Source organism: Scleropages formosus, chromosome 10 (assembly GCF_900964775.1).
Source record: "Scleropages formosus chromosome 10, fSclFor1.1, whole genome shotgun sequence".
Taxonomy (NCBI): domain Eukaryota; kingdom Metazoa; phylum Chordata; class Actinopteri; order Osteoglossiformes; family Osteoglossidae; genus Scleropages; species Scleropages formosus.
Genome location: NC_041815.1, coordinates 13696140 through 13722864, shown reverse-complemented (window position 1 = coordinate 13722864; position 26725 = coordinate 13696140). Strand labels below are relative to the sequence as shown.

The 26725-nt window shown below is 52.9% G+C and overlaps 1 protein-coding gene and 1 long non-coding RNA gene across 4 annotated transcripts; one reads left to right on the top strand and one right to left on the bottom strand.

Annotated features, from left to right (window-relative positions):
* Nucleotides 1–1711: 1711 nt before the first annotated feature.
* Nucleotides 1712–2595, top strand: LOC114911628 (uncharacterized). The gene is made up of 2 exons (XR_003797957.1): nt 1712–2294; nt 2373–2595. It is a non-coding gene; the product is annotated as an uncharacterized LOC114911628 (long non-coding RNA).
* Nucleotides 2571–24551, bottom strand: LOC108922393 (huntingtin-interacting protein 1-like). Of its 3 annotated transcripts, none has more exons than XM_029255560.1 (31): nt 23888–24551; nt 19258–19321; nt 18552–18694; nt 18405–18461; nt 17414–17494; nt 17117–17193; nt 16854–16915; nt 15705–15845; nt 14019–14076; nt 13490–13565; nt 12877–13020; nt 12673–12770; nt 12295–12367; nt 10352–10535; nt 9478–9566; nt 9256–9372; nt 9074–9175; nt 8728–8922; nt 8424–8571; nt 8085–8171; nt 7442–7549; nt 6886–7022; nt 6306–6416; nt 6140–6198; nt 5803–5896; nt 5469–5569; nt 4604–4709; nt 4017–4140; nt 3400–3461; nt 3152–3266; nt 2571–3017 (listed from the first exon to the last, which is right to left on the bottom strand). In XM_029255560.1, exons 1-31 carry the CDS (start codon nt 23903–23905, stop codon nt 3007–3009), a joined length of 3042 nt encoding a protein of 1013 aa, XP_029111393.1. In that variant the 5' UTR covers nt 23906–24551; the 3' UTR covers nt 2571–3006. The 3 variants fall into 3 exon arrangements, with proteins under 3 accessions (XP_029111393.1, XP_029111392.1, XP_029111394.1); XM_029255559.1 differs by lacking the exon at nt 23888–24551 and adding an exon at nt 22154–22960; XM_029255561.1 differs by lacking the exons at nt 7442–7549; nt 8085–8171; nt 23888–24551 and adding an exon at nt 22154–22960.
* Between the last annotated feature and the right edge of the window lie 2174 nt (nt 24552–26725).

The window sequence follows — 26725 nt, the reverse complement described above, 5'->3', positions numbered from 1 at the left end:
CCCGGACCCACGCGGTGTCAGGCCCACAACAGCGGAGGAAAAAAGCCCCAGTTGTACACAGTGCTGGCGCGTGACCGGCAGCGATGCTCGGAACGGAAGCGCGTAGCGCTGGGCCTCGGAGGAGGACCCGCCTGCAGGGCTCCACAAACCGCAGGGATCAAGGGGACGAGGATCTCCGAGCCGCCAAGGGCTGAGCTCCTAATCCGAGGCACCGCCGAGCTAATGCCTTCACCGGGGAGACGGGGCCATCTGCGTGCGTGTGGGTGGGGGGGGCGGGGGTGTCGAGGGAACCCCAGAGCTGTGCTACGTTAGCTCCCGCTTCCAAAGCTCCTGAACGGAGCGAACAGAAACAAAGCGAGCGAGAGGAACCCGCGTCTCCTTCGGCTGCCGCGGCATCCGGCCCGCGGTTAAGAAACGAGGAGCGCGGCGAGTGTCGCATTTCCGCTGCAGTTCCTCGCCTCATTATTCCGCTCGAGAACAACGTATAATCGGAGGGAAATTTTCGACAGCGGTCGACAATCGGGGCGCTTCGACTGTCAGTTTTACCTTTCGCAGTGGTGGGAACCACTAGGACCTCTGCTGGTCACTTGCGGAACTACAGGCAACTTGTGTATTTAAATGTAGCCTCCCACTTATTATTACTGCTATTATTACCCTTGGCTTTTGCATATGTGACGCGGATGCAAATATTCTGCTTCGCCACCGTCTCCCGTGGGGCAGCAGGCGGACGGTGACCCGCGAGCGAATAATTCTCCTTATGTAATGGCATTCGGCAAGGAGGAAACGGCAGCGTTATTAATCCATTACTCGATGCCGCCTCTTAATCCTGGGCCCGTCCCCAATATCCCTCCATCAGGAAAATTCATTTTCGAGCCCCGGCGTAGATTTGCGAAGGATTTTTCCATATTCTGCGTTAATGAACAATAAACGCGCTCAATGAGAATGTTACGCAATTTGGTTTACGGCGACATCCAGAACGTTCAACGCACCCATAGTTATTGACAACCAATCACTTTAATCCAGTCGTCTCCTCCAGCCGATGAAGGCCATACAGCGGCCCGGGAGATGAAGTCTCGTAATTCAACGACGTAATGACCGTTAGTTTCACCGGTAAAACTTTATGTTCCTGAGCCCCGACATCGACACTCATTGATACCAGAATATCACCAGGTCCAGTTAAATAGACAGTTACTGCCATAGGTAACATCTGTCATCATAACCCGATATAACGAGGCAGTTTTCCTCCAATAATTACTCCGTTATACTACCTACCTGTCTACCTGTGCTCGCTTTTCCTCCTATTATATAAACGTTAACACCTTTTTTGACACACGCTTGAATAAAGAATCGGTGCATTTTATTCTCGACCATGAATTTAAAAAGGTACATTTTATTTAAAATTGCAATTTTATTTAAAACACGTTCCATCAGTGTGATCCATCTGTTATACAAAGACTTTCTTCTCCTGAGCACAACTTTTGCCTAAAACAAACTGAGCTCTGTGGCAAAAAAAAAAAAAGAAATATAGAATATTAATAATAATAAAAAAATTGTATTCTTCTTCTTATTTATTTATTATTATTATTATTATCAGTATTTTTATTATTATAAATATAATTTATGTATATATAATAAAATATAAATATATTTATAAGAATAAAAAAAATAATAAGAATAATAAATGTTATTATTATTACAATAACACCTGAATCCCACACAGAGCTGAAAAAAACAGACCCTAGAAAGGGAGAAAGACAACGCGCTCATATCCAAAAGGCAGCGGACACTCTCCCTCTCGCCAAGTTCGGTGTCGGTGTCTCCAGAGTCAGAGCGCAATGTGGTCGATCTCCACACGACCGGTTGCGTGACCCCCGCCGAAGTCCCGGGCACCGAGCGTTCTCTCTGGTCGACACCGCGACCGCACGCGCGTACCGGCGACGGCGGCGGCGGCGGCGGAGGCAGCCGAGGAGACGGGGCCTTGTCCCCAGCAGGAAAGAGCTGCGGTCGGTTTGAAAGCTGAGAGCGCTGGAATGTTGGAGCGCGTCCTGGAGCTTCTGAGAGAGAACGATGGACTCGTGTCCCGGAAGGGCCCGGAGCTTCCGGAACGGTCCACGTTCATTTCCGTAGCATCCCGATCCCGGCGCTTCGTGGTCGCCTCCGAACTCTTCCGCAGCTTCTCCCGGTGGAGCCAAATGCTCAGCCGAGGCTTCCCAAGGCGGACCTTCTCGCTCGTTCCTAGATGCTCGCTTTCGGGCTACTCAAGCTGTAAGGAGACGACGTCGCACGCCGGCGGGGTAACTGCCTTCCTCGGTCGCGCGGAGCCGGGGTCGCTTCGGCTGGGCTGCGCATTCACTTCTTTTTTCCCTCTCCAGCTGTAATGCCTCGGTCAGACCGCGACTCGGTTCCGATCCTCAGGATGGAAGACGTCGAAACTGTCACCGCCGTTCCGATCGGTTCCACGGATGCGGGGTGCGAACCGCCGAAGGGCTCCCTTCGATCTCTCTACGTGAACCGCATCCCCCAGTTCGTGACATGTGCGCCATGGGAAATTAGTCATCATTTAAAAAATAAAATAAAATAAAATAATGATCAGGATACTGATGTGCACAAGGTTCCACGGGAGAGAATGTGATCCGAAAAGGAGGTGTGTAACCTTCAGTGGAAAAGTCCCGCACGTACAAACCCTGTAAATGGATCATCGGTTGTTGTGGTGCTACAAAAGATCCAGAAGGTGGCATCACTGATCCTCACAAATCATATCCCCGACACCCGATTTTTCACGTAGGGACACCTCTGCACCGAGAAACTGGATAAGGAAACGTCGACGGTTTTCAGGGAGGGCAGCGTCTCATTTGGCTGAAGTGACAGAAAAGCAGAGTGGAAAAAACGAAAAGGAAAGGAGAAACTGTGTGTGTGTGTGTGTGTGTGTGTGTGTGGTCGGTCACAGCTGAGCAGGTGGAACCAGAGAAGCCTCGTACAGCAGGGAGGGAGAAGTCGGTCAAGGGTTCAGCCAGTACCTGCAGAAAGGGAGAGAGTCAGAGTGGCGTTTCAAGTGTGTGTCATCGTAGGTGTGCGGAGACGAGAGCAGGGAGCGTAGAGCCCAGGACCCGATAAACAATCCGGCTAAATCAGCGCGGTAAAGGAGACTGACCCTCGCCCTCCTCCCAGCCCTCGGCCACCCCGGCCAACTCGTAGTGTTTCTTCCTCAGCTCGCCCAACCTCTCCCGCTCCCTCTGCAGCTGGGCCTCCAGCTCCAGGACCTGCACCTGCATATGGGAACACACACACACACACACACACACACACACGCACACAGACGTGCACACGACTCAAACCTGGGTCCCAGCACACCTGGATCGCAGTGCGAAGCCATCTCGCTTAAAGTGTCCCCACTCGTACCTGCGAGTCCATCTCCTGCCGCTTCACCTGGATGAGGGTCATGCTGGAGAAGTCCATGGTGTCTGAACGAAGCACAGGAAGGAGCGAAGGAACGTGGTGAGGCTTGTAAAACGCTGGTAAAAAAGCCAGACTTTACAGACCTGCTGATGCAGGAGGGTTTTGCGTGAGGCAGGACAAGAGCCCCTCTTACTCTGTAAGCGACTGGATGGTCGCTATTGTTCAACACTTACGGTAAATATGCGCAGGGAAGGTGTGCTGTCCATGCAATTTGTCTGAAATCTGGGTTTTTTTGGTGTGTTTTTAATTTCGTAGGGCAGGAGGGGGGGCAGTGGGGTTGGCCGGGTCCTGCTCTCCGGTGGGTCTGGGGTTCGAGTCCTGCTTGGGGTGCCTTGCGATGGACTGGCGTCCCTTCCTGGGTGTGTCCCCTCCCCCTCCGGCCTCACGCCTTGTGTTGCTGGGTTAGGCTCTGGCTCTCCGCAACCCCGCTCGGGACAAGCGGTTTCTGACGGCGTGTGTGTGTGTGTGTGTGTATTTGTGTGTGTGTGTGTGTGTGTGTGTGAATTTCAGAGGGCCTCCACCCGAGTCCTGTGTTGGCAGTCCTGCACCGAGCGGCTCACCCCTCTCCTCGATCTGGGTCTTCGCCGACTTGGTGGAGGCCACGACCCCCGCGGCAGCCTGGGTGACCCCCCGGGAGGCCCGCTGCAGGCGAGCCAGGTTGGCGCTGTCCCTATCGGCCTTCACCTACAGGGGATGGGGGCCAGCAGGGAGAAACCGGAGCGCCTCCATTATGCCTGACACCCAACACGGGGCCAAAAGGCGCAGATGAAGACACGGTGTTTCGTTAGGCGAGCCGTGACCGCAACAGGCTAAACGTATCCAAATCACGGTAACGGAAGGATGAAATGCGGGATGCGAGCAGGAAGAAGGACAAAAGAAGTAAGGATGGACACCGTCCGGAGAAGCAAAAGTGGGACACGTTCTCTCGCGATGCATTTCCTTCTTCTGGAGACGCTTCAAATGAGTTAAGACATTTACACGTGTGAGTGCCGACGCTGAGATTGCTCTGCGCCGCCGTTCTCCACCCCGTCTCGTGCCTAAATATGCTCATTTATTTGCTTACGCGTCGTCACCGCACGTATGACGTACATTGCACCAACCTATTGCGCCCCCCCCGGGGATTAATAAGCCTCTCGCTCGTTCGTACCTTGGACGCGGCCACCAGTTGAGCGGTGCCGGCCGCGATTTCGCGCGAAGACACCATCAGTCTTTCGAAGCCGCCCCGGCCCCGCAGCGCCTCCTCGGCGGCGTCCCTGTCGGCACAAATTCGCATGGTGTTTATTCATCCAGCTGATGCTTTTCTGTAAAGCGACTTACAATTATTTACCCATTTACAGATGCTCCTCCGCTTACGACGGTACGATAGCGATACGCGTTCGGTAGAATCCGTACTTGGAATTTTGAATTTCCATCCGTTCCCGCGCTTGCGATACACGGTACGATGCTCTCCCCCGATGCCGGGCGACGGCAGCGAGCCGCAGCGTCCGCTCGACCGACTCGCGGTCTCCGTGGCGCGAGCGTAAACGGCCGACGCTGCGTTTTCGCATCCCATCGTGTCCACTGAACGCCCGTATGTGTCTCCTGAGCACGTTTAAGGTAGGCGAGGCAAGGCTACGACGTTCAGTAGGTGCGGTATTGTATTCTTTTTCCATTTAGGATGGGTTTATCGGAACGTAACCCCACCGTAAGTCGAGGAGCATCCGTATCCAGCCGGGTAACTTCACAAAAAACCTTTCGGGGTAAGTACCTTGCTCGAGGGTGCTAAAGGCAGAGCCGGGATTCGAACCTGCAACCTTTGGGTCCAGAAGTAGCAGTCCTCGCAACCCCGCCCCCCCCCCTGCTTACACACGCTTTAGCGCAGGGCTCCGTGGAACCCGACACTTCCGAGAAAAGAACGAGGAACACGCTGCCGGAGCCTTAGCGCAGCCTGAGCCTTTCGCGCACGGCGATGTAAAGACGCCGTGACGCGCAGCCTGGGAGACCCAGACCGAGGGGGCCACCGGAACACTTACACCATCACCGCAGCCCCCCAGCCCACCGCTTTGGAAGCGGAGATGAGGCCTTCGGTCCAGCGGGAATTTTTGGCGTAGAACTCCTTCGCAGTCGCCGCCCCCTGCAGGTACGCAGGAGAAGTGCGGTAAGAGCAACTGACAAACCGTCGCATCCCACACATAGCAGCAAAAGACACCGTATGTTGAAGGAATAAACGGAGACAAATAGCAAACAGGCAAGCGGTTGGATGCGTCAATGACTAAACTCCGTGTTTGACGGCAGGAAGCGTTCAGCTAGCGGTGGACAGAAGCGGAGAAGTGAAACCTCTGGGGGGTGTGGCGTATCAGCACTCACCCTCCCGCACTCCAAGATGTCTCTCTGCAGGTCCTTCGAGGACAGGATCAGCTCTCGGACGGCCTGCATCAGGCCCGTGCAAGACGACAAGATCCTGCGAAGGGAGAGAGGCGTGAGAAAGGGACGACGAACGGCAGCGCGGCGGCGGACGAAAGCGTACGGCCGTGGTCGGACGCGCGCCCTTCGCCGCGACCCGACGCTACGAGTCCCACGGCTCTAAGGAGAAGCTCAACCCGAAGGCGCGTCCAAGCGCCCTCCGGGAGGAGAAGAAGCCCTGCTCTCCTTCCGAAGCGGAACGTGACGGGGCTGCGACAGCCCAGCAAAAGCGAGCGCCCACCTTTCGTTGACCTCCATCTTCATCCCGGTGTCAACGGCTCGCGAGGCGCTGAGCATCTCCTGCGAAACGGCGGTGACACGTTAGAGCAACGCACACCGGCGGAGAACGGACGAACTCTGCAAACACACCTCCCACACACACACACACACACACACACACACGTTACCTCAATCCTGGCAGCGGCAGTTTCCACGGTGACAGAGGTGGCAGCCATCTCCTGTTCCACCAGATCTCCCAGCTCCCCCTGCTGCAGCTCCAGTCCGCGGGGACGGAGTTTCTGTGCATGCGTGGGTGGAGGTGAGGGTCAGAGGGCAGAGGCCAAACTGACACGCGCAAACAGTCGCGGGCGCAGGACACGTAACGTACGATGATTAAGCAAAGCCATTCGTCCGTTGTCAATAAGTGCCGGACCAAGTCAGGGTCACGGTATCCAGCGTCCATCCTGGACGCGCAGCGCGTGAAGCAGGGTACACCCCGGATGGGACGCCAGTCCATTGCAAGACAAGTGCGCACTACGGGCAATTCGGAGTCACAAATTCACCTGAAAAACACGTCTTTGGACTGCGGGAGGAAACCAGAGCACTTGGAGGAAACGCACGTAAACACCTCTAGCCCCACAGTTCCGGAGCTGCGAGGCACCAGTGCTACCTGCCGCACCCCCTCTTTGGGTAATAGCTTACGCGAAGCGACATTTATTGGTATGTTCACCCGGACGGGCCGCGGTGCGAGGAGCGTGCGTCGGTCACCTCGGCTGCGGTCATGATGGTCTCCATCGCAACCTTCAGCCCGGAGCTGTCAGCGGTACCCGGGGCGTCTGGGTCCGAGAACCGCCGGAGGAAAACGAGAGCCTCGGCGCCGCACTCCTTCACACCTTCCGCCAGCGCTGCGGGGACACGGGGTACAGAACATCTGGGTGGGCCGCCAAGGCAAGAGGGACTACGCACGCAGAGGTTCTGGCACGTGGCACAGTCACACCTCAGCGTGTTTAGCGCTCCTTCCCCAGCGCTAGTCACGCGGGACACCGCTTCAGACGGTTATCCGACATCGGTGGATGTTTGCTGGAGGGGGGGGCAGCGAAAAAAGCATCTCGTCGGCCGAGGTGAGTCACGGTCGTCTGGTATGCCGTGTAGGCGTGAGGGATTCCCCACAGCGGGGGAGGAAAAGTTCATTTCGGTTAGGCGGAAATCGCAAAGCCGCCCCCGCAGGCGACAACGAGCTGGAGGCACCGCTTCGCTCCGCACACAAAGCTGCATTCTGGGAAAGTGGCCCCCCCCTCCCCCCCGGCTCCCCGGGCGTACTTACGGCCGGCCTGCTCCGTGGGCGACGTGCGGGAGGCGGCACCGCCCTGCGCGACCGTGTCCCCGACCAGGTGGCCGAACCGAACCACCGAGCGCACCATCTCCAGAACATCTGCACGAGAATCAACGAACGGCCGTTGACGGGCAGCGGTGGACGGCGTCGCCGGAACCGAGCTTCTGGATTTGAGCTTCGGCACGATCCGATTCTCTCTCTCTCTCTCTCGCAAACACGGGGCCAAAATCCAGGTTACCTCGGGACGAACCGTGCGGACGAGCTGCCGACAGCACTTTTTACGCGCTCCTACAACGCACTCCGCTCTCATTCGGTTCGATCGCCCGGCTGGGAAAAAGTCCGCTCGTAAACATTAAATACCGAACAGTTAAAGGGGGCGAAGACTTTTCAAAGTTGCGTGTTTGGGTTTCGTACTTTTTGTTGACCTTTACAAAAAAAAAAGTGACCGTGGACCATCGAAATCCGGTCCAGATGCGCTGTACCTACAGCGGTGACGACCGCTTGTGGCGGCAGTCTTGGGGTGCGATTAATTCCTACCCCCGCTCTATCTATCTGTCCGAAACACAATGGCCTCCGTTCCTCCAGGGAAAGCGTGAATGAAGCATGACGTGGCCGTGCAGAAAGTTTCACGCACCTGTGGGGTCGCTGGCGTAGCTCTGCCCGGCTGCTTGCAGTCGGTCTACGCAATCCAGCACGGCCCGACTCCTGGACAGCAGGTAGTCTGCACACAGCGCAGCATCACACTTCGCACGCGTCGTGTAAATAGCTGGCGGCACGGTGCTTAGAGCCGCTGCTTTCGCGCCCGGTGGCTGCGGGTTCGAATCTTACTTCCGGCTGCAGCAGCCTTGCGCGATGCACTCCGATAAAGTTACTTGACTCTAAATGGGCGAGCGATCGTAAGTCGCTCTGGAGGAAAGTGTCAGCTGTACTAATAAGCGTGCGGGTAGGGGTGGAGGGCGAGACCGCGACGTACCCGCGGTGCCGGTGCAGCCGGCGTGTGCCGGGTTCTCCGTTTGGACCAGGGAGTCCCGTATGATGCGCTCGGCCTCCTTTAGCGCCCCCTGCAGCGCGGTCCGACGCATAGCCGCCAGCTGGCTCTCCAAGGCCCGTTCGTTGCTCTCCTACAGCATGTACACACAGAGTCGCTACATGCATTATACAGGTGCAACCCCGACATCCGAGCATCATGTTACGCAAGCAGACGGGGTGACACGCACCACCGCGACGCATCCGTTTTCTTTTTCTCGGCGCACGCGGACAGGGGCGGACGGACCCACCTTCCGGCCGAGCCGGTTCTGCAGGCTCTCCGCGGCCCGGGTTCCGCTCTCCCGCTCGCCGGCCGGCCCGCCCCGCGCACGCTGCGGCTCCAGCCCCGGCGCGGCCACCTCCCGCTCTCTGCGCTCCGCCGCTCTCGCCAGCTCGGCCCGCTCCGCCTCCAGGGCGATGAACCGCGAGGTGACCTCCTCGCTCGACTGAGGAGGACCCGAATCAAATGGGGGAGACTAACTATTAAGGTGTCCCGTGAACCTTTAGGGCTCTTTAACGAGTCCAGATACGAACGGTCACTGACAGCTCCGTACATATGAGCGAGACGGGTGCCGGAGAAGCGAGAAATGACCACACCTGCTGCGAGGAGGCCACGCCTTCCCTCAGCGACTCCAGCTCCTTCCTGACGGCCATCAGCTCCCTCTGCAGGACCTGCTGCTGCTCCCCCTGCTCTTTGTCCTGGACGGACGCACGAACATTTACGCTTATTCATTTAGTTGAGAACTTTGCGAGATCAGCTGGACATCAGGCTCCCTCACCCGCTGCTTGGCCTCCTCGCGAGCCGCCTTCACCTTCTCCCGCATCTCCCTCCTGACCAGCTCCACCTCTTCCTGGGCGGCCCGTGCGACGCTCACCTGCCGGGTCACCTCTGCATTCTGGGAGCACAAGAGCCGTCAGCGTGCCGTCGACCGACGCGAGCGTGAAGCAGGCCCGCGAGCAGCATCCGCCTCGAACTCGACGACGCTCGGGCGTCACGGTACCTTGCGGAGCAGCTCAGCGTGACCCTGCACAAGCTCCGTGTACTTCTCCTTCAGCTTGGTGTAGCGCTGCTCGTTGGCTTGGGCCTTCCCTGGAAGAGCAGTTGAAACCATATCGCTTCAATGGCGTGAAGATCGGGGGGCGGGGGGGGAGAGGGGCACGGAAAATGAGTCGGCGTGCTGAGATTGCGGACGTAACGGCGCGGCGTCTTTCACGGCGGCGCCTCCCTCGAGCCGCTTCGGCTTCATTCGTTTCTCAGAGCGCGACGCATCGCAGCCTGAAGGAGCAGACTTTGGACAAAGGTGTTTGGTTCGGTATTTACGTTTTATTCATGCAGCGGATGCTTTTCTGCAAAGCGACAACGTTAAGCCTCTTACAATGATTTACCCATCTATAGAGTTGCGTAACTTTTACTGGAGCAATTTAGGGTAAGTACCTTACTCAAGGGTACTTACTACAGCTGGAGGTGGGGATTGAATCTGTGACCTTTGGATCCAAAGGCAGCAACTCTAACCACTACGCTACTGGCCGCAATTAAATACAAGTAGACAATACTCACAAACGATAGAAATGCTCCGGAAAGAAGTGCCGGGCATGTCATGTGTAAGGTGATGAAACACCCAAAAGGGCATTCTCATCCACTGTCACTGTATCTATCCGCTACGCCGCGGACGTTTCTCCGCCCCGGTGAGCGTATTCCGGGTTTGCTTCTCCTCGACGGCCACCTTTTGCGAATTCGAGGTCCCGCGTGTCGGATGCGACCGGGTGCGAAAAGCACAGGACGGGCGGAGAACCGGCTGGGACGGAGCGAAGGGACGGCGCCGTGCGCCGACCAAGGGCCGCGTAAATGACAAGGGAGGCGAGCGGCCGTCTCACTCTCGAACTCCGTCAGGCTCCGCTGCTCCTTCTCCGTGTCCTCCCTGGCCCGCCGGAGGTCCTCCAGTTCCGCCCGCAGGAACTCGCTCTCGCCCAGCGCCTGCCGCTTCAGGTGGCTCTGCTCCGCCAGCTCGGCCTCCAGCTCGCTCACGCGGCCCTGCAGCGACCGGCACAGCCGGGAACTCTGGGAGGGGGGGGAAGCGGTCGACCCGTTAGTCTGGGGGAGACACGCGAACGCACGCGTGGGGTCGCGGTGGACTGCGAGCCGCGGTCGGCGACAAAAGCGGCGTAACGTGGGCCGGATGCAGACTAAGCACGCGTCCTGCGAGAACAAGCCTGGCCGCCGCACAGGAAACGAGCTTTCGGCAATGACTCATTTACTCCAGGCCACGATCGCGTGGGTCTCAGACAAAGGAGTGTTGCAGCCATACGCTATCATCAACAGCCAGGGAGGCCCCAAGAAGCAGAACACCTGTCTCTCAATGACCATTCATACATTACGTTTAGCAGACGCTTTCTCTGCGAAGCAACTTACGACATTAAGGTCACAATTATTATATGCTTATAATCATTTACCACTTTATACAGCTGGGTAATTTTACTGGAGAGCAATATAGGGGAAGTACCTTACTCAAGGGTACCACAGCCAGAAGTGGGGAATCAAACCTGCAACCTTCAGGCCCAAAGGCAGTAGCGCTAACCGCAACGCTACCAGCTGCCTATTTAGGCAGCTGCTTTTCTCCAAAGTGATGTACATCTCGGAGAAAAAATACAATTTATACATTACATCAAAAGAAAGTGAGGCTTAGATGCAGATGCATGATTCTAACGTACAGTTTGTTTCTTCCCACCACATGAACCAATGGTCATCACACGAGAGGCCGCATAAAACTTCATCCGAATATCGACGATTCCTAATCACCTTCCTAATAATTCTATTTATATATATATATATATATATATATATATATATATAAACATTTACGTTACATTACAGGAGTAGCTGCTTGTAGGTTTACCCATTGTTTAACAGGTATGATCTCAAGGTTATAGTGGATGAATTACAGAGCAGTGATCTATCTGTGTAAATATCAATCTACAGTTTCTTGCAAAACCGACTAGATCCTCGACCAGTTTTCTCTTTTTCAGACAGTACTGTACTTCTGGAGGTGCTACACCGAGACTGGGCATTTGAGCAAATGCTTAGTGTGCTTTTCTTCTTGGCTTAGAGTTCCGAACATAAAAACCATGCCGCCTTTAAATAATTAATTCCTAGTTCCAGTGTTTGGAAATAAAATACCACCGGGAACAAAATTTGAGATTCTGTAAAGATAGAGAACAAGAATTTTCTTTTAGTTTTGGAAGGCATCTATCTATCTATCTATCTATCTATCTATCTATCTATCTATCTATCTATCAGGTGAAACCGAGGGAGCCGGCACGGCTGGACCCAAGTGCAGGACCGTTCGTCAGGAATCAAGGGGTCAGGCGAGTTATCGTCGTCAGGGACAGGTGAAGGGTCGGCTGATCGGCGGACAGAGCGAGAGTGAGGATCCAAGGACTTGGTCGGGGGACGGAGAGAAGAGTCGAAAACCGGAGAACGGAGACAGGAAGGAAGCAAGGGATGAGGAAGAGCAGGACGTGGCGCAAGGGGACGGTTGTCTCGGACGAGATTCCGCAAAGGTACGGGAGCTGAGGAGGATCTTTAAAAGGGTGTGTGCTGAGTCAGGTGCTCGGTGATTGTCAGGTGCTGTCAATCGAGGTGCAGGCGTGAGCGTGACTCGATCAAGTATATCCGGTCCTTATTGTGTGCTTTTCATTCCTCCGTACTTCTCTCTGTTTTTATTGCTTTTCGTGGAGGAAATTTCAATGAAAGATGCGTAAAAAGCGTGCGAGGATCTGCGCTCTACACACAGTCTGATGTCCCCCGCAGCCCTCCTGACCTCTCCCCTGAAGGTCGTCAGCTCCTCTTTCAGGGACCGGAGCTCCGCGGTGAGCTGCTCCACCAGCTGTTCCCTGTGGGGAGCGAGGGAGGATGGGTCAGCGCCAGGGGCAGCTTCATGGGGATGGGCATTGCTGACCTTTCTGTGAGCCCAGCGCCAGGCACCATGAAACACACACACACACACACACACACACACACACACACACGCGCACACACACACCAATTTTGCACGTCAGCCTTGCACTCCTTATTGCCGAAGAGCCGCCGGTTGATTGCGCAAATCCCTAACCGCGTTCTCCGAGCTGACGTTACAATCCGGCTCCGACTCAGGGACCGGCGTGCATTTTTTGGCAGCTGGGCCATTCTGGAAGCTTACTTGTTGTCCCTCCTCATTCCGTTCTGCCTGCTGAAATTGAAAGGGTCCGAGGCCGCGGTGGCGCCGAAGACGTCGTCGAATTTGGTCTCTGCGACGCGCTGAGAGGAAGCGGAAAGCAATTTCTCATCAGCTCTCCTTGCCAGGAACACGGCGGAGCCTGCGGAACAGCTACGGCTCTCTCGCGGACGGAGGGCCGCCGAGTACCGGCTGGACGGGGACGTCCGTGTCCACCAGCTCCTCCGTCTCCAGCTGGCGCTCGCTCTCCGGGGACGCCGGCTCCGGGGGAACCACCACCACGGGGCTGATGTGCTCCGACAACGCCGAGGCCCGCAGGAAGTTTGGGGCGTTCTGACAAGGAGGAAAAGAAAATGAGGCCGTTGCGTCACGGCGCTCGTGAATCACCCGCTCATCCGACCGAAAAACACTTTACGTGCGCGGGTCAGCAACAGCGAAAATGTGGTATAAAAAGAGCAGAAACGCTTATGCATTCAGCTTCCGATCTTCTCCAAAGCAACTTACAATTATTTACCCATTTATACAGCTGAGTAATTTTTACTAGAGCAATTTAGGGTAAGTACCTTGCTCAGGGGTACTATAGTATAGCCAGAGATGAAATTCAAACCTACTTCTTTTGAGTCCCAAGGCAGGAGTGCAGGACCACGACACTACCTGCGTTCCCTCGACAGTTTGGAATTGTTACGCGTCCCGAACGGATGTCACGGTTCGGCTTGGCGGTCGGACCATCTCCACAGGTAAGGAACGGGTGTTTTCCCGCGACGGCACCGAGGTATAACTGGTGCACGTGTAGGGGCCTCACCTCCGGCAGCTGGGGGATCTGGATGAGTCGCTTGAAGTACTGGAGGTTGCTGGAGCGGTAGAACAAATTCTTCAACCTGCGGACCAGAGAAGATGAGGAGGCGTCGGTCATGTCACGAGACAACGTCTCACCCCGCCGGCCGTTACAGGTGTTCATCGGTCAGGAGGAGGGAACACGACGAAACATGAAAAAATGAGCATAGAAAAAAACCATGTCGAAAAACAGCTCTTAGAGCGCAGGAATCCATGCGACAAAAGTTGTGACTAAATCACTACAGACTAAACAGATACAGCTGGTAGTGTAGTGGTTAGAGCTGCTGCCTTTGCATCCAGAAGTTGTAGGTTTGACCTCGAGCTCCATAACCTTTGAGCAAGATACTTACCCTATAGTACTACAATAAAAACCATTCATCTGTACAAATGTGAAAATAATCCTAAGCTGTTTTTGAGGAAAGCGCCAGCTAAAGGAATAGATGTAAACCGGAGTGGATCCGACACATCCGCACCCCCTCAAGCAGGTCAACACGTACTTCTTGAACTGCTCCTGGAAGCGGTCCCGGTGTCCCTCCAGCGTGTCTGCGGGCAAACCTAGGGGGAGACGTGGACAGCGCAGCGTGGGTCACCATGACAACGTATCTCTGGGGGAGCACGACTGCGTGGGAGACGCTGTGACGTCCTGTCCTCTATCCTACCGCGTGGGGTGACCGGCGAGTGGGAGTTGGGAACATCTCATTTACGTGTGACTGTTGCGGACGAGTACATTTATGTGACCGTTATCTAGAATAATCCATCTTACAATAAATGCTACTTACAATATACAGTATACCCGTTGCCCTGACATAGGATCTTAACGTGTTCCTTAACCGCTTGTAAGATATTTAACAATTGCCATAAACTGGGGCCGATTATTAAGGATTTAAACGGATAAAAAAATACATTTCCAATTGCAAAAAACATTTACCTAAAATATAAATATTTATTATTTACCCAAATAATAAATTGCTACCTGATTACATAAACAGAAGCAAACGAACATTAATTTTTATTACAGGTAGTTGTCAAATTTATGAGAACTCGCACTTCTGACGGCTGTCCCATTAACCTTATTATATTGTTTTTCCGAGTCCTCACGCTCGGTGCCACGGGACGCCTATGTTTCCTATAGACCCAGCCATTGTTTCTACGAGCGACTGCGTTTTATTTACAAAAACATTGTTTTACTTACAGATCCTTTTGCTTTGTGGCTCCATTCAAGTAATTTTTTGTTTAAAATGGTTATAAAATGAATATGAGAGCATTCTGGTGGTTCAGGAAAGGAACGGAAGAGAAAACAGACGGGATGCTGAAAATAACAGAGCAATATGAAAATACAACGTTATACTGTGTTTCTATTATTATTATTATTCCATTTTAGTGTTATTTTATTATTATTATTTTTTAGTGTTATTTTAATATGGATGTTAATGTCAGAAGGGGGGTGTAGTGGCGCAGTGGATTTAGCTGGGTCCTGCTCTCCGGTGGGTCTGGGATTCGAGTCCCGCTTGGGGTGCCTTGTGATGGACTGGCGTCCTGTCCTGGGTGTGTCCCCTTCCCCTCCGGCCTTACGCCCTGAGTTGCTGGGTTAGGCTCCGGCTCTCCGCAATCCCGCTCGGGACAAGCGGTTTCAGAAAATGTGCGTGTGTGTTAATGTCTGAAATTAGTGGAAAAAAAATATAAGAAAGCCCAATTATACAATGTACCATTTATGAATGTTAATTGTTCATACTGTATATCCTTATGGTTTGGATGATGCAGCATAAGGGCATCTGCAACTTTCGAAGAAGTCGACTTACAACTAAGTCGTTGGAACCGGGGCCCGGCGGAAGTCGAGGACCACCTGCAGCAGTTGCCGTACGCAGCCTAGCAACGCGGGTCTCTCGCTTTTGAAAATAACCTGCTGCTGTCAGACGGTCTTGCGACGCCTAACGAAAGAATCGTCGCTAGAGACATTCCCAGAAAACGGAGCCACCGGCAGGACGCTGAACATCACCGAAACATAAGATTCGCCGTGATGCACGGGAAAAAAAAAAATTCTCACTAAACACATAAAAGGTTTTCGCTGGGCTTTTTTTTTTGAATAGCAAAAACGCCATAGCTGAGGGAGGAAGTGAGGTCGGTGTAGTGGGCGTGGTCAGTGCAACCCATTTCCGGGGGGGGGACGGTGGGCACGGACTCACAGGAGTGCAGCTTGAAGAGCAGCTTGACGGTGTAGTCGTACAGGTGGCTGCAGTCCAGGATCACCTGGAGCAGGGGGGCCAGGCGGCACTGGCCCGCCGCCGTCACCGACACGGAGCGGGACATGTCCAGGGAGCTGAACACTGGAGGGAAGGGAACACACGGGAACACGCGGGAACGCACGGGACACGGCATCAGAAACACATCCGAGCAGGCGGGAGAAAACAGTAGGCTCAAAGCGGCATCGACACGTTCCCGATTCCAGCCCCGGAGAGCAGCCGTCCAGCACATTGTGAAGGTCCCTCCAAATCACATCGACTGAGCTTTCAAACCGGAGCCAAACTGATTTCTTTTAACCTCGTCAAGCGGAGGCCCGAAATTTAAACGCCCGCCTACGAAGCCCTTCAGCGGCCTTCACTAGGGCGGCTGGCAGCGTAGCGGTTAGCGCTTCTGCCTTTAGGGCCGTAGGGTTGCAGGTTTAAATCCCACCTCCAGCTGCAGAGCCCTTGAGCAACAGACTAACCCTAAATTGCGCCGTTGAAATTACCCAGCTGTATAAAAAAAAGGGTAAATAATTGTAAGTAGCTCAAGTTTCTTTGGAGAAAAGCCTCTGCTAAATGAATAAATATCAATGTCTTTATGCTGTTTGGTAAATTAAGGTTTAGATCAAAAACACTTCAGCTTTGTTAAATCAAGTGGCAAATGATTTATTTTCAGTTTTATTTTATTTTAACTCAGTTCTGTCATATGTACTCATGATCATAGTTCATGGATCACAGATACCATGTTGGTGTACAAAACACGTGGAATTCTGAGGAGCGCTCCTGGAACGGGCTGCTGTGTTACCATAGTAAATGCAATACTTCGGCTCGTTTTTTTCCAAAATGATCACAAAAGATGAAATCTTGGGTGCTGAAAGCCGTGTGAGAAAAAGTCCAACTTTTTCTTCGTAGGGTTAGTTTCCGCTATAAATAGGAGAATGGCTTCCTGTGCTCAGCAGCAGCGGCCCTCTCTCAGCCAGCAGCACAACGTGTGTTTCTCACGAGCCCCAGTGGTCATGAAGGGGTGGGGAGTGCGTGCACACACACACACACACACACACACACACACCTCGGGGTGTTAAAGAGGCCCCTGCGGACAAAACGGCTCACCTCCCAGGAAGAGGTTCAGCTCACATTCCAGGTAGTCGAACATCTCCACCGTGATCTGGAAGCTTCGCTCAGAAAAAGGACACGGACGTATATCAAATTACGACAGTTTCCCAGCATCGCGGCTGTCGCAGCGCGGCGCCATCGCGGCAGTCGCCTACGTCCTACCTGTCATTTCCCTCAAGAGCGCGAACGCTGCCGAGGAGCGGCTGCTACGCTACCCTGCCGCAATCTCAGCGTTTCAAAAGTGAAAGAGCCCCGCTTACAAGTTGTTGACGTCGTTCTCCCCCGCTTCATCAAGCTGTCTGTCACTCATCTGAAGGTTGCCTGGGAAACGAGGATTCTAAGGAAGAGAAATATTTTGCGCGACGCTCATTTCAGTGCAGGCGCTACTGAAGGACAGCCGCTGTACGATCGCAGCGGCGTAAGATAAATGCTTTCTAGACAATTCCCCTCCTGTGCTCCCAGCTCTAGTGCTTCAATGGCATAATAAGCGGCAGACATGGATGGAATGTGACCAAAGGAGGGATAATGGCCATGCGGCGAAGAAACGAGGAGCTCACTTTGACGTGGAAGTCCATCTTGGTGATGAGCAGCTTGAGGTAAAGGCTGCAAAGCTTTCCGTATCCCTCGCTCATGTGGCCCTGTTATGGGAAAAACAAAAAAAAAAGAAAAGAAACCAAGAGTGACAGCCTCCATCTCCATTTTCAAAGGCAGAGTAACCTAAGGTAACTCGACTAACGGAATGCAGTCGGGCAAATGATGACCGCTAAGGACACCCAGCATCCCCGAGGCTGGGATGACACAAAAACAGGAGGCTCGAGATCCTGGGATCCTGGTCAAACCCAGCGACAGCAGCCAAGGGGCACCCAGGTACCCACGGACGAAGGGATCACACATTGACAAATACATGCGTAAATTAATAAGCGGTACCGTAAATAAAACGGTAACTGCATTTAAAACCGTCACGCATCATATCGCGCTAACTTTTCAAAAGTAATGCTGAAGAAATACGCACCTGGTCGTGGCCGAATTGTTCACGTCGAGTCGATGCACCAAATCCGTACGCAGACGATGCCAAATGACATTTACGTGAAAATCTAACGGGCGTCCCCGGACGAAAACGAGCAAACCGCCGAGATACGCTTCCCCGGAACGACAAAAATGGGAGAGCGCATTCTACGAAAAGTCCTGCATTTCCGTCTCGCTGACCTCTTCTGACGTTTCCTTTGACAGGCACGACTTTCGTTTCAGCTCTTCCCACTCGATGTCAAACAAATAGTCGTCCCTGAATTTTGCCACCCGACCCGAGATCCACGTCACGGGAACGTGGACGCGAGCCACGAAAGATGCTGCGCTCAACACATTTCGATGCGTCGGCCATTCGGCGGCTCGGCGCCGCTCTCACGCTGGATACCGCCCGTAGCCTCGCTCACAGCTGTTCGCTGCTCACACGGCTGGGGAGCCGGTGCACTGACGCACGCGATTCAACAAATAATAACTGGGAACGCACATGCGTGCACAGAGCCCGACCAAACCAAAACTGTGCCTTACCCACATCCGGCTCATGTCGTTCAAATCGGCTTTGTTCCGCAGGGAGTCCTTTATAACCTGCAAATGACCGACATCAGCGGTTACAGCGGTGGTGCGCCAGCTGCGGCCAGACGTGTTGCGAGCTGCTTAGAAACGAGGGGCGCTCACGTTTGGGTGTCCGTCTCGCAGCAGCTTGTGGAAGACGTGGCAGAACTTCCAGCAGAGCACAGCGTTGCTGGAGAGGGGCAGGCGGTTGACCGCCGCCCAGAAGGTGTGCGCCCCCCTCTCGTGGTGCGTTCCCAGGATGCAGGGTGGAGGACGAGGTCAAGGATCAGCCAAGGGGAGGCATGAGAGACGCTCACGCTGAGCTGCAAAGACTTCTGCCTAGGATTGATGGAGATCCCGTTGCCCTCCGGTCATCACAGCTCACATGTCGGGCAATAACTCCTCTGAGCATAAATTCATTCCACATGTAGTATTCATCAGCAAACTACACTATACCTGTGGTAGACGCAACTGCATCCTTCTCTTGAAGGCCAAGTCAGCTTTGCACGTTCTACATGTATTCACTTAGCTGACACTTGTCTCCAAAGCACCTTACAATCTTGAGCTACCTACTAGGATTTATCCATCTATCAAGCTGGGAAATATTAATATAATACAGCATTATATTAATACAACAGTTGCACAACTCCTTTGTCGTTTAGATGACACCTATATCCAAAGCAACTTCTAACCGTTTTGTTCCAGCATCGTCCTCGTCGGGAGTTCAACGGTGCCAGGAGGAGGATTCAAACCAGCAACCTTCAGCTTTCGTGCTATTTCCCCATAGCCGCTACGCTACCGAACCGCAATCCCACAAAAAAAAGGATATTTCTTGCGTGCTTCTCCTTGACGGCCACCTCCTGCGTGTTGATGGCCTTGTTGATGCTGACGGCCTGCGTGAAAGAGACGAGAACGCACGCAGTCAAAGCAAGACCACGTACCCACCCCAGAGTTCTGAGACTAGGCCACGCTCAATACACGAGGGCCTAGAAATCAGAAATCACCACACATCTTCTCACCTTTACAAGCTTGAGCCACATGTGCATGAACTTGTAACCCAAGAGCGATTAAGGAGTCTTACTGGCAATTACAAGGAGTTGTAGTGTGACGACCCCCCCCCCCCCCCCCCCCGGTTATTACTTGAGCAATGGGCTACATTACAGTGGAGACATTTTTTGCTGGATGTTCACCGAGCAACATCACAGCCAAGCGGAGGACAAAACTAAGTACGAGACAGCTATTTTCAGAGCACTTTTAAGGAAATGGAGCCAAATCTGGGCGACCATGCGCTCATGCTTGAGGAGGAATCACCCACTCTTTCTGCGCTACAGATCCAACAGCCTAGAGCGCGCATTCAGCGCTAGAGCATCTGCAGTGGTTCGGTCACTAACCCAGTGAGCTTCCGGCCATTGCACGTTCCCATCTGGTGTGAGAAAACACTCTCTCTGCTTGTCAGTGTACTGTCACTAACAAAACCAAAAGATTTTTTTGAGATGTTAAAAATGAAAGAGCGTGCTGTGGGGTTTTGAGGTAGAGGAACATGCTGAGGTTCCTCTTTGGCCTTCTGCAGGCTCAGATGTTCCAACTTCTCCTTGCCGGTTGAGCGGTGTTCGGATCCATCGGGGTCGAGCGCTGGACTCCTCTTGTTAAATGTTAACAGAGACCAAGCAGCAATGAGCAGGGAATGCGGAGATGCTGCAGGAGAGTCCGGGATTTGAACCCAGGGCCAGACTAGGGGCTTTGTGTTATTTAAAATCCTAACCATAATGTCGCCAGATTGGTTGCTGAACAATTTCTTCTCACACTTCATACCGCTATAGCAGACCAGAAGCACTGCAATTAGAAAACGTGACAGTGGGCTGATAACACTACGTAGAGTTCGTTGGAAGTTGCTTTGGAGAGAAGTGTCTGCTAAATAAAAAAAAATAAAATAAATAAATAAATAAAAGAGTAAAAAAAATAAAATAATAAAATAAAATAAAATAAATGAACTACTACTGTTGGGGGGGGTGCAGTGGCATGGCAGGCTTGGCCGGGGTCTGCTCTCTGGTGGGTCTGGGGTTCGAGTCCTGCTTGGGGGGCCTTGCAATGGACTGGCATCCCGTCCTGGGTGTGTCCCCTCCCCCTCCAGCCCTACGCCCCGTGTTGCTGGGCTAGGCTCCGGTTCGACAATAAGGCCTGGTGGCCACGCTCCCGCAAGGCACCCGTGTTTCTTATCGTTCGGGAGTCTAATAGCACTGCATTTTCTTTACAGGATTTTTTCATTGCGATTCAAGTTGCTTTTTACTTAAAACTGCAAGCAAGTGGAAAAGTGAATGTTCTGTGCTGAAAAGGAAAAGCGAAAGACGACACATTTAGACGTGAAAGCGAAAATAATAGAGCAGCAAAAATATCTAATGCTGTCCTGTATTTATACGAAAGGGGGTGCGGTGGCGCAGCGGGTTGGTCCGGGTCCTGCTCTCTGGTGGGTCTGGGGTTCGAGTCCCGTTTGGGGTGCCTTGCGACGGACTGGCATCCCCTCCCCCTCCAGCCTTACGCCCTATGTGCCGGGTTAGACTCCGGTGCCCCGTGTGGGGGCAAGCAGTTCAGACAGGACGGTATTTATATGACTATTTTTGCATATCGGTATTATTTTAGCATGAGCAATTAGTGAAATTAGGAGAAAAACATAAAGCCCTATTATACAACACGGCATCCATTCATATTCATTGTACTGTATATAAAAGTACTGATTGAAAAATACGGGGACTTTCAATTTATTGCGAAGTTGACTTTGCAGTTACAAAGGAGTCGTCGGAAGAGACCCCCATCGTAAACGGAGGACCACCCTTTCCTGCTGCTGCCCAACGACCTCAAGAGCTACGGGTGAAGGCGCGCCGCTCGAACCGCAAATTCTGCTTTCCTTTAAAAGCGGTAGAACGGGGAAGCGGGCACTAAGCCAGGCTGCCTGGTGGGCTGAACACATCCTCCTCTGGCTGCTTCCCCCGAAACACCCTTTCACTCGTGCCCCCAGACACCAAAGAGAGGGAGCTTCCCTAACTCGGCCATCTGCTTTTCCAAGCTCGGCCTTCTTCGCGCTCAGGGCTGCACCCCTTCCTGGAGAACCGTGCTCCCGTACCCCTCCGTCTCCTTCGGGCCAGGCGGCAAGAGGCCTGGCTTTAAAAAAGCCACGCACACACACAACAAATTGCAAAATCAATGGCTCGCTCTCGTCTGCGGTGAGCAAAACAGGACGCGCTCGATACGGGAGCTCAAAATATATGCATCCACTTCCTGCGCCCAGATCCGCGGTGCGACACGAGACCGGCCGTCACGGTCAGCGCAGCGCAGGACCGAGCTCTGCTGTGCAGGAAACTGTAATAATAACTGTAATAAAATAACCGAGGACAAAATGTTATCTCATAATAACCCATCTTTTTTGAGTGAAGTTATGAGCTCTTCGCAATTACTGGGGAGATAAAACTGAGGTTTACATCCACCCTTAACACTCACCCCACACTGCTGTACGAAACCCATTTACGGGAAGCAAAACTGCAAACCCACACACTGGGGACAAAGTGGCGTTCATCAGAAAAACATGCAGCACAGGAGGTTGTAAAGCCAGACAGAACACACACACACACACACACAGACACCGTGCCAAGTCCATGTTGGGTTTGCATTAGCGAAAGTAAGGAAATCGACCGGGCTTTTCGGAAGCCACGAGCAGCCGGATGAGTCCCCACCTCCAGCCTGGAAAAATCGATTTCGTTCAGCGCCGCTGACACTCGAGCGACGCCGTCGTTTAGCTCACGCCGTACTGAGGAAATGGCCCGATGTTCCCTCTCAAGCTCTGCGTTCATTTCAGCCCAGACCGGCTTATATAAGAACCCGGCCTCCGCTGCGCGTGTCAGTTTGTAAAGGCGAGCGTCCAGGTCCAGAAGCAGCAGCGCAAACCGGCAGGGACCATCCCACCTTCGCTCGTCCGTGTCGCCGAGCCTTTCCGCGCACGGACCGGTCCGTGGGACGCGGCCGAGCCCCGACCGGGAACGCCCTCGCGACACGGCCGTGTTACGACCCCGCGAGGATCGCGAACAATGCCCACGGGGGCCCGTCTTCCATTCCTAGTCAAAGGCCTTCGCCCAGAGCCCACCGGCCCTGGCTCTCTATGTACGGGAGGCGTGCCGTGACACAGCCCTGACCCCGAGGAGCCTGAGAGTAGGGAGATCACATCCCGCACTGAACAACCATGCCTGCTGGACTCTGCGCCAGTGGGGGTCTCCCCGTCCACGGCGGGACGGGACGGTAACCGGACACCGGAGGGAGACAGCTGTGGAGGGGAGGAGGAGCCGAGCCAGGGATCCTCTGCTGGAACTCTTCTTAGGGCCCATCGATCGCTGGGACCCTTAACACCGACCCCTAGGCTGTGGCCTGAGCGAGACACACACACACACACACACACACACACACCGCTTGTGGCGGGCAGGAAATCCAAATCGATCCCCTACCCATGAACCCACACGAGTATGAATATGGAAAAGGGTGGGACAAATTCTGACTCAGTCTCCCACAAGGCTTCTGTCTCTGTCAGTTCGCCATCGCGTAGAAAATCCCCCCTCCGCATGCGGATCGCATCCCCGCTTTCCCGGGTGTCTGCACGAAGGCCACTTTTTTACTCCCTCCCGCTATTGATGTGACACGTCACTGTCGGATTCTCGGCTTTGCGGTGACTTGCGCAGCAGCTACTCTACAGATTCTGGGCGAGCACCGCATCCAAGGGTCGCTGGCAGGGCGGGGCGGGGATTCGAAACAACAACCTTCGGTGCGAAAGACGGCGCTGCCTGCGCCTGACTGTCACACACACGGGGTGTGCACGCGTGTCCAGTGGAGACCCCCTCCCCCAGCCCCCCAGCGACTCGCTATCTTTGTGGAGGTGCTGCAGTACATCTCCGCGCGACCGGGTCGCGATGCCACGACGCTTCGTTCCCGCGGCTGCCCGCGTCGGTCCCTCTGCGGGGAAAAAACAAGAAAAAACTGCCCCCGGTCCCCGAAAACATCGACGCGGTGTAACTTCCCTCGCGCAACAAGCGTAATTTCCGCGTTTCGCGTCGTATTACTTGGTAACAAATTTATCCTCCCGGTCCGTTTCGCTTCAACGACGAACACACGCGGTTCCGACGCCAGGCTCTGGTCTGGCAGGGAGGCAGTTCGGAGCGGAGCCGAGGGGTGGGGAGGGGATCCAGCTGTTGAGCCTCGATGCGGAGCCGGGAAAGTAAGTCAGCGCGGCCGTTACCCGTTCCGATCGTGGCGGCGGGAGGCTGACGATGAGACCCGGGGAAGGGCGCTATATATCACTATTATTATTATACTACCGGGGAATGAGCGCCGCTGCAGCGATTGCGGAACAGGATCCCCGAACCCAACACTTGACTCGTGGAAATGAGGCCGTGGAGAGAAACAGCAAAACGTGATCATCCTACCATTTTAGCGAGGTCCATCTCGGCCGGCGAGCGCGCGGAGGGAAGCGGCTGGAAATCGGGACAAAAAAGTTGCGGCAGATGAACTCCGGGAGGAGGAAGAGGAGGAGGAGGATGAGGAGGAGGAGGAGGAGTAGGGAGCCCGGCTGATCCTCAGCTCAACATGTGTCCCGAATTAAAACAAACACCCTTAACTCCTTAGATCGCGAAACGCTTTGCCTTTTGCCTTCCGTCCCGAGCGGGTCTTCAGCACCGAGAACCGCGAACCGCGATCGGTCTCCTCCACGTGCGGCTCTTTTCGGCTCTTTGTCCCTCGGCGGACGGTCGAGTCGAGTCGGCGCTCCGGCGTGCGGCTCCGCACCGCGCTCTGTCGCGCGGACGGGGGAGGAGGACGCGACTGCGGAGCGCAGAACGGCGACTGAACACACACACACACACACACACACACACAGATTAGAGTAGAGTCGGAGTAACTGGAGCAGCACGATGTATCCAGTCGGAGTGATGCACCAAGACAAGTGGTCATCAGACCCGCTACACGGCCGCTGTCCATCTCCTGTCCGTCACATCACGATACTTTTATTTTCCCAAGTACAGGAGACGGCTGGTAGCAGGTTCGAATCCCATCTCCAGCTGTAGTACCCTTGAGAAATGTACTTACCCTGAACTGCTCCACTAAAATTGCTCAGGTGTGTAAATGTGTAAAAAAAAAAACACCCACCTCACTGTGTAAGTCGCTTTTGGAGAAAAGCGACAGTTAAATGAATAAATGTCAAATTTGTTGCTTCGAGCTCAAGAAGCTCGAGTGAAGCAAGGGGGGTAATCTGTGCCACGAGGATTTTTATCTTCCTTTTTAAATATTAGTGTGTACTTTTTTACCTGGTGACTTTGTTTCGTGTCGGTAAGACATGATGTAAACTACGTCTGAGAGTAGAAACTGCATTTTAAGCTGCAACTTTAATCGCGCTTTTTCCTTCATCTTATGTCAGAAAGTCGGACATTTCTTTAACTGTTGTTTTCAGAATTTGCATAGAATAAATTTCAGTTAATAAAAAATTGTTGTCAAGTTGTTATAGTAACTAGCAAGGTAAAAAGCCACTGACGCCCCCTTCTGGTTGCTTTGGCGCAGTGACGCCGAAATAGAACATTTCAGGGAATTTGTAAGCATCTGGAGTTCACATCAAGACCTTATACATATACGTATGTATAACATTAGAGCAGGACCTGCTGCAACAATGATATCCAGGCAATTATGTCCATGTGGCATAAATGGGTTGTATTTAACATAAAACTGCTAAAAAAAGAAAATACCTAGTTTGCGAGAGAAATTTGCAAGAAATTATGCCAAACCTTCAAATTGCCCCAGCCCTTCAAGCTGTTTAGCAGATATCATAAACCTCCCCAAGATGAGGGACTCAGGCAGTGCAGTCAAGAAGCTTGATTGCGGCAATCTGAGGTCTGGAATTATTTACTCATACCCTCTCATTCATAGCTCATGAAACCAACCCAGAGACCAGTGCTTGTTTTCTCCTCTTGCCCCAGAGAAAAGGTAAGAATGCGGTTGGTGCCTTGAATGAGAATTTTTTAAAAAATGTTTATGTCAAACAAAATATCTTGATATATAAGAATAGCAAAAAACACGTTGATTTTTAGCAAATTGCAAGTGTTATAAACATTTATTAGCAACATAAATGTAATGCAGATACACTCTATTTCACATAGATAAGTTAGAACATTTTGCCAATTCTAAATACAGAAAGTGAGACAGAAGCACATTCCTTCCATTAAGTAGAGAGTTAATTTATGTATTCTCTCTAATACAGAGCTTGAGCTCTGTGCAAAAGGAATGCCATGAATTGATTTCTTCAGCAGATGATGGATCAGGACAGCAGAGCCTGTGCCAGAGCTCATTTATTTTACAAACTTATTGGCAGCAGTTAAGCTATTTTACACATACATCATCTGAAATCACTTGTCCTATGTGGGGTTGGGGGGAGCCAGAGCCTAACCCAGCAACACAGGGCATAAGGCTGGAGGGGACACACCCAGGATAGGATCCCACTCCATCACAAGGCACCCCAAGCAGGACTTGAACCCCAGACCCACCGGAGAGCAGGATCCAGTCAAACCCACTGTGCCACTGCACCCCGTTTAAGCTATTTTAATGTGTGTTAAACATGGAGATACATATTTAAAGAATCAAAAACAACAAAAAATGAGCAGCGCAAATTGAGGCTAGTCATAAGTCCAGGCCAAATACTGAGCCACATGCTGCAGAGAGGGATTCTCTAGAGTCTGGCTTGCTCAGCAGGCCAGAGAGAGCATGTGTTGGAGGGACATCTCTAATCCATGTCACTGTCCCACTTGTGAAGGAATGAAAGAGGGGTGGCTTTCAGGTGGAAACGAAAATCAAACAGGGCCGGGGGACAGCACTTCTGCCGAATGTAAACTAGAGGTTAAAAGATGTTTGCAAAATAAATGCAGAAATTTTCATAATGATATCAGAATATGATCTCAGCAAGGAGGGCAATTTATTTAGAGGATAGTGTGATTTTTTTCTACTCCAGGTGGTATAAGCAAGCTCAGAACCTGTGTGGAGGTGCACTTGGGCTTCATCTATCTGATACAATTCCTCCCGATCCTATCTGGAACGAAAGAGAAACCCTGGGTACTAGAGTATCCCACTCTGAACTGTATTCATATTGCCCGGTGTTCAGCCTAACCCCAAAATACACATGATGTGGAACAGACCAAGCTTTTTTTCACTTCACTTTTTTTTCTAGAAAAAAAATCCGTCGCTCAGCTGCCAGTATAAAACCCGATAGTTTGTCACCGGTAATA